Source organism: Rhinolophus ferrumequinum, chromosome 9 (genome assembly GCF_004115265.2).
Source record: "Rhinolophus ferrumequinum isolate MPI-CBG mRhiFer1 chromosome 9, mRhiFer1_v1.p, whole genome shotgun sequence".
NCBI lineage: Eukaryota > Metazoa > Chordata > Mammalia > Chiroptera > Rhinolophidae > Rhinolophus > Rhinolophus ferrumequinum.
Window position 1 is genome coordinate 42,350,274 of NC_046292.1, and position 14,814 is coordinate 42,365,087.

Here is a 14,814-nt window from a genome sequence, read left to right on the forward strand (position 1 = left end):
AAGACCATAAAAACCCCCAAAATTAGCCAATCATATTTTTTCAGTAACAGAATAAGACAATTACTAAAAACTAAAATTCCATCATTAAAAAAATACTGAAAAGATTCAGCTCTTTAAAAGATTTAACTTGCTAACTGCAAAGCATTATTTCAACAACTGAATATTCATTGTAGGTACTTACAGCATGCCCAAGTACTGCATGTGCGATTTCATGGCCCAGAAGGAAGGAAAGTTGATGAATATCAGTCACACTATTTAAAAGTCCAGTGAAGATAAACACTTGTCCATTCTGCACCATAAAGAAAATAATGTAAGCAATTAGAACTCCATAAAAAACAAGGACATTAAATTTAACCATTAAAAATTAGGTTTAAGAATGTTTCCTTACTGGAAGCACAAAGGCATTTATGTCTGGGGAATCAACCACATGAATAGTCCAACTGATCTCAGAGATTTCTGGAATATCTTTATTGCATTCAATTAAATGATAAAACACTTCTTTAGCAGTAAGGTATCGAGCATCTTTCTCAGTTAGCATATCATTTTTAAATTCTTCCATCCACTGAAAGATTAAAAAGAAAATTAGTCTTTAAGAGCTTTAGCTCTACAAAATGTTTATATTGCTTCATAGAAAGGTATATGGCTACCTATTACTGAACATTTTAATTTTTAATTAAAATTTGCATATTATTAAACACTCAAATTTGAATTATTCATGCAAAGGCAATGGGTTTCTCACAAATGTAATAAATTCTAATAACTAAGATTTTTTCATGTATATTGGTTCAAATAAAAATTTCATTCATCTCTTCTATTAGCCTATAAACAAATAAAATGCCTAAATATCATTTCTACTTTCCTAAAAATTTTAGAAACAAAACACTATCTAGAAAACATACAGATTTCATATAAGAAACTGAAATACAAAAGAAAATTACTTTCATAACCCCTGAATAGAAAAATACTCCATACTTAAGAAAGTTCAACTTTCACCAAAAAAACAAAAAAAAAATTTTTCATTAAATGTTTTATTCACGCAGATTGAAAGGAAATTACTGACATTTTAGAACCACTAGTCATATCGTTTTCTCTATAATATACCGATTAAGACTAGCCACCACATAAAGAGATATTTTCTGAAGTTATATTCATGACAAGACCCTTTCAAGTATACTGAGAATAAGAATGTACTCAAAATATTACTTTCATTTCCATAAAATTCATAATTTCTTTCACATATAAATCAACAAGTTTGTAAGCTTCTTCCTTAAGATGCATTAAAAATAGGTGATTTGGTAGAATAGGAATTTCTAAGTTTTTATATAAATTAACATTTTTAGTAAGTACAGTCACCAATGTAAACTATCTGAAACAAACCAGAAAAAAAAACCCGGCTACTATATTAGCCCTTCTGAAATAGATAAAAACAAACAAGATTATATGTACAGTAGTCCCCCCTTATCCATGGGGGATACGTTTCAAGACCCTCAATGGATGCCTAAAACCACAGATAGTATGAACAAATAAATATTTGTATACTGTTGTAGACCATAGGTATACTATTTTTTCCTGTACAGACATACCTATAATAAAGTTTAATTTATAAATCAGGCACAGTAAGAGATTAATAATAACTAATAATAAAACAAGCATAACAACATACTGTGATAGTAATAAAAGTTATGTGAATGTGACCTTTCAAAATATCTTACTTTACTGTACATACCCTTCTTACGATGATGATGTGAGATGATAAAATGCCTACGTGATGAGATGAAGTGAGGTCCTCAGAATGGCATGCAATTTAAAACTTACGAATTGTTTATTTTTGGAATTTTCCATTTAATATATTTGGACCACAGTTTTACCGCAGGTAAAACCATGGAAAGTGAAACCATACATAAGGGGGAATTACTGTAGTTATAGTACTTTAAAATAGCCCTACAAGAACATGTGTTTGAATTTTCAAATCAAGCAGGTATTACATTTGTAGGTTAAAAAAAAATAAGACAAAATGAAGAGAATATACGTATGTAAAAATATGTAATTTTTTAAGGCTTCTTAGTGATGTGAATGATAGAAGATGTATTAATTTAACACTAGGCTCGTCTCAATCTTTCCAGAACACTTTCCTCAAACTTGCCTCTGACTAGACTATATTCTAAGAAAAATCTCAAATCTCGGTATAAACTCTACTAGAAAAGATTGGTCTTATCTTAAGAACAAGCTTTTTAGTAAAAAACCATTGTTATTTCTTTTTTAATGGTAACTGTCCACTGACAAACTCGGATGGATGCTCAACTGGAATAAAAAGATACAAAGATGTAAGCATGCCAAAGTTGTCAGGTGAGGCTACGAGACTTCAACAAGTATCAACTGAGCATATACTATGTATGTGCTAGGCACTGGAGATAGAAGGATGATCTGTCCTCAAGGAGCTCACTGGTGGTACAAATGTTTAACTACCTGAGTTACACTCTCCAAGGAGTTAAGGCTTCTGAATTTCGACTTTACTCTGCATTCAAAAAATATAATAAATTGGCAAAATTGATGCTACAAAAAAGAAATAAACTATCTTATTCTATTCTCTTTTCAAGGTACAAAAATTCAGACTACAGATTTATTAATTCAAAAAATATATAGTAAGCACAACTTTGTGCACTAAAGATAAAATGATTAACAGGGTATCTGCCCCCACAGAGCTTAGTCTAACAAAAACGATAGATCAGCAAGTAAACACTTATGTGAATAACTATTATGTTACCCCTGTGATAAACGTTTGGAAGCAAAAGTACAATATGCAAAGAGAAACTAAAGTAGAACCCCAACATAGCCAAGCACTGGGCACAATGGCAAAGGAGTTGATTTGATTCATAATTCAGTCTGAAGGATATCCCTTGAGCCTAATGTAACCGCCCTGCCTAACCCAAGTTTTGATAATCAAGGAATGCTTTCAGGAAAAAGTGACATTTAAGCTGACATGCAATGAGCAGGAGTTCGCTGGGAGAATGGGAGGAAAGCAATGCAGGCAGTAGGAATACTAAGTATGAGAAGTCTGAGGTACTCTGGGGGAAAAAATACTGATTTCCTATCAAAGACTAAAACAAAAAAGAGGTACATCTTTCATATTTAAGAATCTTTAAGAATTATATTAAGTAATTTAATTCAAAACAATTCTTACTACTTACTGCTTCATATTCCAGTTCTGATAAAAGACTGAAATGTTCTTTCCCCAATAATAGTAGCTTCCTCCGTCCTGTGATCGGACTCACTTCCAGGTGAGTAAAATAAAACACTAGGAAGAGAAATCCAAAACTACTGAAACCAAGGAATAACTTCCATTTATTCTTCCTTACACTTTCTTTAAATAATTCCTTCTTGTTAGGAGGAAGTGCATTCCACCATTTCCTTATGCCCCTAGAACAAAAAGAAAAATTCAAAGTTCTGCTAACAGTATCAGTACATATCACCAAAACTCAACACTTACACTAGAATTTTATGTCATCAAATACTTGAATTTTTTATGACATATTTCTCAGCAGAGATGGGTTTTTCAATTTATAAAATTCTCAGCTAAATGATGAAAAAGGAATCAACTCTATAGAGGTATAGTTAAAAAGTCTAATCTCATTTGAACTTTCTCCAGTTATTTCAAAGGTAAACATTAAGCGAGGAGCTATTTTACAACAACTATTACTAGTTAACATTTATTGACTGTTTACCACATGGAAGGTATTCTTCTAATCATTACACATATGTCATCTCATTGAATCTTCATAATAACCCTGTTACAGGAGAATGAGACATAGGGAAGTTAAGCCACGTGTCCAAAGTAATAAGGAAAACCAGGCAATGAGGGCAATGTGATTCTAGCATCTGAGCACTTAACCACTCAATAGGGGATGAACTGCCCAAATAAACATCCGAGGGGTTACGATCCAATAAATCTATACCTTTAACCACCTTTGTCCTCACTGCTCATCAGACTTCCTGCACAACCTGCCAGTGCTTCTAGCAAGGTACAAGGGAAACTACCTCACCATTGATTTTAGAAATAAATATTGTTCAGTAACAGAAACTCCATCTCCTCCAAAACGTAACAAAGGAGAGGTAATAAGAAGAGCATAAGCAAACAAAATTTTTAAATGAGAGATTTTATAGATAACATCTGAGCAGTTCCAATTTCTACCAGGCAATAATACTCTCTTCTGCTTATCAAGGTCCAGAGACACTGTAACAACAAGCAAGGTTTTCCAGACTGGGATAAAAAAAATGTTCCTCATGAATTTTTCTGTGAAATCACAACAAAAATTTAAAATACATACATAATGCTCTTGACAAAACTTATTTTATAAAACAACTTTTTTCTTATTTTTGTCACACCTAAACTGCTTCCAAAGTGTTTCAACCCAAAAAGATTAAACTGACCTGTGAAGTACACTTATTTCTTATTTAAAACTTTATGTGACTCATTATAAGTCCCTTAAAAATGTATAAAACCATATTCTAAAAGGAAATCTTAGGTAACTGACAATAGCAACAACAATAAAAAACATAAAAATAATTTAAAAGGATGAAAAGAGTTACTGGCCCGAGAACATGGACTGATTTGTGACAAAGATTCTCTCCTCCACCAAACTCAGGGTCTCCTGAAGAATTTTGTAACTAGGCCTTGACTTTTGGACTTCCGTGTTCATCTCTGCATTGTCTCATCTTAGCAAGAATCTTGCTAAGTCTCTTGAGCCAGAATCCCCCATCCTTCATATCTGATCACCCTTGATATCTAACCAGGTGCCTCATCCTTCACCAGCCACCAGGTGATAGCTGATCGCTCTCACCTGCCTGAAATCAGCAAGAATCCTGTTAGGTCTATTTAGGCAGAATCCCCCTCTTGCTCCGAATACTTCCTCTAATCTTCCATCCACCGATCCCTACCCTACTCCTTGGGTATAAATTCCTACTTGCCCACGCTGTATTCAGAATTGATTCTGGTTCTACACTGGGGTCTCTTTTCCCCTACTACAATAGTCCTGAATAAAATGGTTTTACTACTTTAACTATTGTCTAGCTCTGGTTTTCTATGACAGTGTTACTTAAATTGAGAGCTAATATAGCTGTATGTTTTCTGCATGCCAATGCAAAATCATAAAGAACACAATGAATTACAGAGTACAACTTCTCAATTTTGATAAAAAGAAAATTAGGTTGGTTCGTATGGAAGTTAGAAGGCTAGAAGGGACTTCCCCGTTATCAAATTTAAGAAAACTTTATGAGTAGACAATGCTTAACTTTCCCTTTCTTCAATCTTCACGGAGCATATAAAACAGGATTAATTATGGAGTGGGGGGAGAAGGAGGAAGTTAAATCAAATATAAAGTACCATTTATCTGTAAAAGTATTACTTATAATAAAGGACTATCAGGAGCAAATAATGAAGATTTGTTGAAAACAGAATAGAAAAATAAATATTAATGGTTTAAGAGTTAACTTGGTTAGGAATGAGTCCATTCTTAAATAAGCAAAGTTCTTCACTTTTATTATCTGTTGCCTCAAATTCCATAAACTAAAAAGGAATACTTGTATTGTTCATATACATGAGTTATAATCCACAGTTCCGATTCTTTTTGTAATCATATATATAATACAAGGTTTATCTTTTACAAAGTTTCTATACTATAAGAATATTTTTAAAGATCATATTTCTGTAAGTTAATATGCAGTAAATTATTTCAAGATTATTAAGTCACACATAAAACTAGGTAAACCAACTGTTTAGAAACTTAATTTTGAGCTAAATATGGGAGGAAAATCTAACAAATTTTCTTTCAAAGTGTAGTTTTACAAATATCCTTTAGTACAAAGTTTGTTTTTTAAAAGCATTTTACCTGCCTACAATAATTGCAAGTAGTTTCTGCACTGGTTTAAGAATTACCAACAAGAGAGGAACAGGAGCAGCTTGAAACCGTGGAGAAGTATGGAAATTCCTGGTGTCTCTTATGGGAAAATAGTTTAGAGGACGCAATACTGAAAGAGCAGGAACTACTCCAATTTCTTTTGTCAGCTGCTGTCTTGAAAAAGAGTCATTCCATGCAGTACATTTTTGGGCAACCATCCAAATTTCCTTAGTTTTGATATTCGAAAGGCATTCTGTACTTTTGTTATTAAAAGTCCTATAGAAATGAAAGATTCCAGGCAGAGAAGTCAACTTATCACACTGATTTACTCCCAGGCCCTGACACTTAGTTACTATACGGGTGATTTGTACTTGATGACAGTCCAGTGAGGTTACAGCTAGTGTGTTACATTTTCTCCAGTTGTTCAGTAAATTAAATCGGAAGAAAATACAGTTTCTAGTGGCAGACTGTAATCCATAGATGAAGTTCATCTTTCTTTTGCTTGATTATCTGGAACACAAAAATTAAACTATAAATGTCTCTGGAAAATTTACCATCCTGGGAATATAACACTTACAAAACGGGTATGCTAGTTGTTCTTCCTTTAACACATCTCACACTAAATTCCCTTGAGTTTCTCTATTCACCATCCCTACAGCAACGCGTTTGAGCAATACAACTCAAAGAGGTTTTACTTTTCTCTTCAACATGTACTTTAAAAACCTGTCTTTCTTCTTTTCATTTTTTATTTTTAGTTGGGGGAAGTCTACTTTAAAAGCTAAATTTGTGGGGACTAAGAAATGGATTACACAAAAACAGCAGTAAAATTTTATCAATTGGCCATAATGGGGTAAAGAAACATGTAATAAAATATAAAACCTAACATATAAGATGCACTTTTTTTAAAATATGAATTTATTCCTTTCAGATACAACCCTGGCACTTTTGATTGGGGTCAAGATAGAGTTAAGTGGGACCAGACTTAACCTCCCACCTAAAACAACTAAAGAAACAAACAGAATAAATAAAAGAATGTGTTGGTGTGGGGTTCCAACACACTAGACGTTAGGCAGAGAAGGAAATACGCAGAGAGGAAAAACCTAGGCACATTCCAACAGTCCCCCTAAACTGAAGAGATAAGGCTGGCAGTTGAAGTAGGCCACAGTAGCTAGAGCTCACAGAGCAGAGTATAAGAGAGGACAGCTGCACAGAAAACAAATTCAGAGGTCTGCAGAGAACCCCTCATGTACCAAGCTGAGTGCTGATCTCGGCGTACATATGAGAAAATTCCCTGGAGCTGAGAAAGAACCACCAGAAAGAATGAGCGGAACAATGTAATATGCAGGGCTCACAGTGGGTAGAGTACATATAGTGCCTGTCCCCATCCTTCAAAGTGGAAAACCTTATAATCATGGGGCACTGGGTAGAGTATTCAGAAGGGTTTTGCCTCAATGTTACGAAAAATTGGTCCTGAACTAAAAGGCTGCCCTGGCCCTACCTAAAGAAGATTAAAAGCAACACCCCAAAAGATCAAACTGTTTCTAAGTCACTTAACAGCATACCAGAAAAAAGCTCAGGAACAGTTATAAGAATACAAAAATACCCAGCACTTAACAAGGTATAATTTACAATTAAAAATTTCTAGGCAGCATGCGAGAAGCAGGAAATGTTATCCATAATTAGGAGAAACATCAACCAATAGAAACTAACTCCTAAATAACACAAATGAGAGCATTTAGACAAAGATATTAAAGCAGTTATTATAACTATCAGTATATTCCATATGTTTAAGAAGTTAAAGTAAATTTGCAGCATGTTATATAGAGACATGGAATTTTTTTTTTTGAAAAGAACTACACTGAACTTCTAGACAAGAAAACTATGTTAGATGAAAAATATAATGGACGACACTAACAGCAGATTATACACTGTAGAAACGAAGACTTATGAACTTGACATATCTATAGAAACCACCCCAAATGAAATGCAAAGAAAAAAATAACCTATAAAAAAATGTATAGAACATCAATGAGGTGTGGAATAACTTTAAGGGGCCTAATATATGTGTAACTGGAATCCCAGAAAAAGAGAGAGGGCCAGTAGACAGAAAAAAATACTTGAAAAAATATGGCCAAAATTTTCCAAATTTGATGACAACTATAAAGTCACAAAATCCAAGAAATGTAATAACCCACACACACAAGAAACACAAAGGAAACAACTCCAAGGTTATCATAATCAAATTTATTAAAACCAGTGAAAGAGAAAACCTTAACTTTGATATCTTAGATGAAAGGGGTACAGTCCTTGTAAAATACAAATTACCAAAGCTCACTCAAGAAGAATTAGATAACCTGAAGAACCCTGTATCTATTTTTTAAATTGAATTTGTAATTAAAAATATTCCCACAAAGAAAGCTCCAGGCCCAAATAGCTTCACTGGGGAATTCTACAAAACATTTAAAGAATAATAATTATATACAAACACTTCCAGGAAATTGAAAAGAAAGCAATAGTTCACAACGCACTCCGTAAGACCAGCACTACCATACGAAAGCCAGAAGAAAAATTACTAGAAGACTACAGAGTAATATCCTTCATGAAAAGATACAAAATTCTTAACAATATTTTAGAAAAATCTAATTCAATAACATATAAAAAGGACAATACATCATGACCAACTGAGGTTTGTCCCAGGAATGTAAAGCTGATTACACATAAATCAATGTGTAATAAATCAATCACCCTGTTCAAAGACTGAAAAAGAAACACGACATGATCTTCTCCATTGACACAGAAGCAGCATTTGATAAAATCCAACATGCCTCCCTAATAAAAACTCTCAGTAAACTAGGACACCTGCAGAAAACCGTTAGCCAACACCATCTTGATTAGTGAAAGACTGTACTTTCTCCTCCTAAGAGCAGGCAGGACCAACGCAAGATGTCTACTCTCACCAGGTCTATTCAACATTGTACTGGAGATCCTAGTTCAGTGCAACAGAACTAAATAAATAAATACATATCTAACTAAATAAACAAATGCCATCCGGACGAGAAATAAAGAAGTAAAATCGTCTTTCTTAAGCCTACATAATGACATGATCATCTATATTGAAAATCCAAAGAAATCTACAAAAAACAAACAAAAAAACAACTCTTTTAAAATGAGCTTAGTAGGATGGCAGGATACAAGAGCATTATACAAAAACAATTTTATTTCTATATATTGTCAAGTGATACATGTCAGACCCTACTCCTCCCAAAAAGTACATACTCTGTGATCCCAGCTCTATAATATAAAATGCAGAAAATGCAAACTAATTTATAGTTACAGAGAGATAAGCGATTACCTGAGGACGAGGAGGTAAAAAGGGCCAAGGGAAGAGAATACAAAGTTTGGGGAGTAATAAGTATGTTCAGTATCTGACTGTGGTGTTGGTTTCACAGGTGTGCACCTTAAATCAAAACTTACACTATACAATATAAATATGTATATCAATTTATTATATATCAATATATTTATTGTATATCAATTATACGCTAATTAAGCTATTATTTTAAGACACTAAAGAGACAGCAAAAAAGGTATTATGTGGACTTTGATTAGATCCTAGTTTGAAAGAAAAAAAATAAGCTTTAGAAGACAACTGGGACTACTGGGAGAATTTGAATATGGATTTGCTTTTAGGTTATTTTAGGTAAATATTGCTTATTTTCTTAGGAGACAATGATACTGTGATTATGTAGGTGATTATCTTATACCTGAAGTACTTGCTGAAGTCTCTTCATGATGAATAAAACTTAAATTGTACAGCAAATGTATACACATACACACATACACATACACACACACACACACACACACACGAGGACATAAAGCTGATATGGTAAAATATGAACAATCATTGTATCTAAGTAGTGGAGATGTATGTTCATTAATTTTTTTTCAATTTTTCTAAATATTTCAAAATCTTCATAATAAAAGTTAGGGAAAATATATATATCCAGCTCAACCTAAGCTAATATATTACCTAGAAAAATACTTCAGAACACTAGTTATGATAAATAGTATTATCTACATATCAAACGTTTTTAAAATCGCTCAACTTTTGTATGTAGGTTATACGTACCACTCTTGCATCATTAATATCTAATGTGAATAAAGAGTCCACTAAGCAAACATTAACTCCAACTTAACGTTTTTCGAATTGCTACCAATTTTAAATCAGTAGAGCTCATATTTAAGGTTGACATTATTAATAACATACTTTCCAGGGATCTTTTCTTTTCTTTTTGGAACCAAACTAAAAAGTGGTAAAATAATTTAAGCCTGGAAATCATTTCAAAATTAGTATGTGAATAGCTAGTAAGGTTCTTCATTGGCTAGGTGGCATGTGAGTTACAGATGCAGCATAAAATTCAGCCCCTGCCCTCTTGGAAGTTATAACCTAGTTGAGAAAAAAAATAATAATAATACAGTTCCTCATTAAGTGGTATGTATTGTATGAATTTTAAAAATAAATAAGGATACCCATGAGTGGCAGAATAGTTCAGAAAGGCAACTATACCATTTAGGCACATGCCAAAAGAAAAAAATTTTTAAAGAATTGTTTCAAATAGGAAGATGTACTTAAGGTTTAAATATAAAATGTCTTCTACTAGAAATCAAACTGCAAAAACAACACAGACCCAATTTCTTTCCTTTACTCTAGTAGGTAAGCTTCAGACACTTGCCCAACCACACTCTGGTTTTATAAGTGCATCCTACAGCCTCAATTTAGGGGATAGCTCTAAACTGCCATGTTTGTCCCAAGTGACCCCTGCCACTGACCAGAGCTAGGAGTGGATATCTGACACTGAAAAGATTTTTGGTAAGACATTAGCAGGCACAGGAATGTAAGGCATGTATAAATTGGGGATACAGTTGGTGCTATGGCAACACAAAGAACTGCAAATGCAAAAGAAGTGGATCTACAGAAAGCATAATGGAGTTAATGTGTAGCAAGAGAGAAACCATGAAGCCTCAGACTTCATGGGGGATGGGGGCCAGAGGAGGGGAAGAAGGAGATAAGGAGATTGAATCACACCTTCCTGGTTCCCAAGAGACCTTGTACTTCCTACATTTAATTGAGCTTCATGAGCTTTTAGTTTCTTCCAAAATTCCGTCTCTTCAAGGAGTTTCTGTATCTTGCAAATAAATGATCTCTGACGTTAGAGGTTACAGGGTATAAAACAATTACTCATTGTTTCATACACAAGCTGCTAACATTTTAGTATTATACATGTTGTTTATTGGAACTGAGGGTTCCTTCTATACTTTGCACAGCCAAATTCCCAATTTTCAACATTAAATCAGGAGAGCTAAAGCAATATAAAGTGCAAATCAGACAACAAAATCCTACTCCCACAACTGACAAAGTCCTACATTCCTAAATACCATGCAGCCATTTAAAACCTGGAGATTTGTGTAATGACTAAGAGATGCACAATTTTAAAAAATAACAACAAATGCTACTTGCAAAAATTCTGTGTATCAGGGAGGGCAAACAAATGTGTAAAGCAGCATCGCACAACAGAACTTTCAGCAGTGATGGAAATGTTCCGTAAGTGTACTGTCTTTTGTGGTAGCTGTTCCACGTGGCTATGGAGCACTTCAAATGTGGCTGGTGTAACTAAACAACTGAATTTTTAATTAATTAATTTAAAACTAAGTGGCTATATGTGACTAGCAGCTACTATATGAGTGCAGGTTTGTAGGGTGCCGGCGGGTGAGTTATCAACAAAGCCACACTGATGTAAATGCAGATTCATACCCATCTAAAGGAGATGCAACAAGTATAGTAATGGAATTTGGGCATAGTGTTGCCAAATGTTTCAATGTTTTCAAGGAAAGTCAGAAAGTCAGACTTCATGTGAAAGTTATCAATGTAAAGATGTTGGCAACCAACTTAAACAAATTTAACCACCTTGACCAAACAAACATATCCAAACCCCATTGAGTTTTTGATCTCTGAATTATGTTATTCATTCATTCACTAAATATTTAATGAGCACCTACTATATGCCATACCAGGTACTTACTGGATGCTATGGATACCACAGAAAACAAAACACACACAAAAATCTCTACTCAATATGTAAAAATAGTAACGCTACAATATGTAGCATGTACCAGGAGTTTTTGTTATGGGTATATTACAATTTTAATAGTTTTCCTTCCTTGAAATGTGTATACATTTTTTTTGGCACCGTGTGTGTGTGTGTGTGTGTGTGTGTGTGTGTGTGTGTGTGTGTATCAAACTGTTCATAGTGGTTATTTTGGGTAACAGGATGGTGGCTATAAGAAACTTAATATTTCCATGTTATATATTTCCATGCTGTTTAAATTTCTGCAGAATGTATTACTTTTGTAAGCTCCAAACCCAGTAGAGGCAACTATTTTGTAATTTCTATTGGTTTCCATTGGATCCAACAAATTCCTTCATATGGTAGACCAGACCAGACCTCCAATTATTTCCCCAGGTACCTTCTCCTTCATCCATCCCTAAGCTCCAGACCCACTGATTTACTTACACTCCTCAGAAAAGAAAAGCTCTCATCTCTGTAACTATGCACATCTATTTACACTGCTTAGCTCTGCTCATATGCCAGGCAAACTCCTGCTCATCGTTCATGACTTATGTGAAATTTTTAAAAAGTACCCTACTGACACAAAGGTGTATCATATGCATATAAGTAAAAACATTATCATTTACATCGCTGACAATCAAGTGTCACAGAAATAGTGCCTGATAGTTTGTAATCCTTGGTTTATCCTTAAGAAAGGGTAAAGAATGGGAGAAGAAACCTATTTATACATTTCCAAAGAGTCCATCACTAGACTACACACAGATAAAAGGAATCAGGGCTGACACAACCACGTCAAAGAATTGAAGGTCAACAAAACATAGCTGGCAGACTTCGAGGAGTACTAAATTAATGATGTGAGAAAATTAAACAAGTCGGATTGTTAGCCTCTAACAACATTTCAGATACTTAATTCTTTAAGTACCATCGCAGAATGAGCAAGTACAGCACTCACTGGCACTCACAGCTGAAGCCCGGAAGACAGTTTTCACAACTCTGCTGAAAATGACTATTTCTTCTCTGGTTTCTATGGAAACAGCTGTCAGATTGGCAAAAATAGGACATGTGCTTTAAAATAATCATTCAAGCAAAGTACACACATGACGGAAGGCTTAGAAAAAATAGATTGGATGGCAAGAGACGTGACTCGTAAGCTTCCAAATGTCAGACTGCACCCCTTCACCATGGCTGAAAAGAACGGATATGCACCTAAATCCGTTTAGGGAAAGGTACACGGCACCGGTCAGAGTCACTACAGCTGATCAATGCCTTTATTCCCAATGAGGTATTTTCACCTCCCTGGACTCAAACCCCACGGAGGATCGCATCGCACCATAAAACTGTTGCTCCATTTTACACTGGCAATTTACACTGAAGAGTATAAAAAGTGATTGTTGTGGGCAAGCTTAGTTAGAAATCACTAAAACTCCCTAGAACTGGTCAGGCAGGAAATCTTCTCTGTTTCACCGCCAGGTTTAGGCAGGCCCACTTACGTCTCTCCTTTAAGAGCGAGGAAGGAGGTAAAAGAGAGGGCCTGGCGCTTAGGCTGCCTTAAGCCGCTAGACGTGGTGTTCCGCAGGGAAAGGTGTCTGTCAACACTGCGCTGATCAGAAACACCCCTTTTACAAAGGAGCTGCTAATGAGGCGGAAAGGCGGAGGGGGCGAAGGAGGGTCTCTTCCTGTACAAATCAGTCACTTGCCAATTTGCAACTCCCGTGCTGTCAGGGCAGCACCCTGGGGTCCCTTCATTTCACAGCGAGAGGAGGGGGAAGAACGGCGCTTTCTCCTCACACAGTCCTCCTCTCTTCACCTCCTTCCTCCCCCCGCTCCCGCGCCGGCGCCCCTTCGTCCCGCCCTGCCCCCACCCCACCCCAGTCCTCGCCACCGAACACCGCCGGGTCCTCACGGGTCCCCACTCCTCACCCCAGCGCCCTTCTAACTTCTCCCCAACCCGACTGCCTTACGCTGCCCCACCCCTGAGCCCGACCCAACTCAGAAAAGTAGGTCAAAGGCGTCTCCACCGGGACACACACCAGCAGTGGCACTCGGGCAGACTCCGCCGACCGACCTACGCGCAAGCGCACGCCCCACGTCAGAAGCCCCGCCTCCTCACTTCCTGCCCTCTGCTCGGGCCAGGGCGCCTTTTGCTCCGCCCACACCGGGCCGACTTCGCACCCTCCCGGGCGAGTCCCCGGCCCGGCGTGGACTGTGGCGCTCTGGCGCCCACGCGTGGCCGGAAGAGGGACGTGGCTGTGGGCGGGACGGCTTGCCTTGGAACAGAGCTTCAGCGATGGTGTCCGTGGAACTTGTTAGCCGATCGTGGTGACCTAAAGAATGATCTCCGCAAGGTTGTACCCGCTGTGGATTCCAAGGCAGCGCTAGCCGCACGGAAAGATACTTGAGGGCTGCCAACAGACTAAGGTTTTTTGGTTCTGAGGTTGCTCTGATAAGGAGAACTCTGCTTTCACGTAACTTCTGTAGAGGCACATTTTAAGAAAGCTGAAGTATAAGCTGAAGCATCTGGAAGTTAGTTGAAAACAGCTGGTTACAAAACGGTGTGTATAGGACACTTCATTCATTCCACCAAAAAATGTTTATTGAGCACCGAGTGCATTCCTGGTGCCAGGTACAGCGGTAAGCAAGACAAAGACCTGACTGTCATGGCGCTTACCTCACAGTGAGGACAGACTGACAATAAGCAAGTAAACAAGTAAATAAACAAGATATTGGATAGTGATGTGATTCCACATTGGTTTATTGTGTTTTTACTTATGTTGTATGCACAATGAAAA

At 36.3% G+C, this 14,814-nt stretch overlaps 1 protein-coding gene across 3 annotated transcripts in view; it reads right to left on the minus strand.

Annotated features, from left to right (window-relative positions):
- OMA1 (OMA1 zinc metallopeptidase) overlaps positions 1-14,118 on the minus strand; it is a 52,729-nt gene extending 38,611 nt beyond the window's left edge. The window contains exons 1-5 of one of the 3 annotated variants that reach the window (XM_033115881.1): positions 14,056-14,118; positions 5,886-6,404; positions 3,189-3,417; positions 389-562; positions 182-289 (exon numbers count right to left, since the gene is read on the minus strand). In XM_033115881.1, coding sequence (XP_032971772.1) covers positions 182-289; positions 389-562; positions 3,189-3,417; positions 5,886-6,385 — 1,011 coding nt within the window. In that variant the 5' untranslated portion in view covers positions 6,386-6,404; positions 14,056-14,118. Of the gene's footprint in view, positions 1-181; positions 290-388; positions 563-3,188; positions 3,418-5,885; positions 6,405-12,977; positions 12,998-14,014 lie in introns of those variants that run through there. The other 2 variants (XM_033115882.1, XM_033115883.1) reach the window with 2 other exon arrangements.
- Between the last annotated feature and the right edge of the window lie 696 nt (positions 14,119-14,814).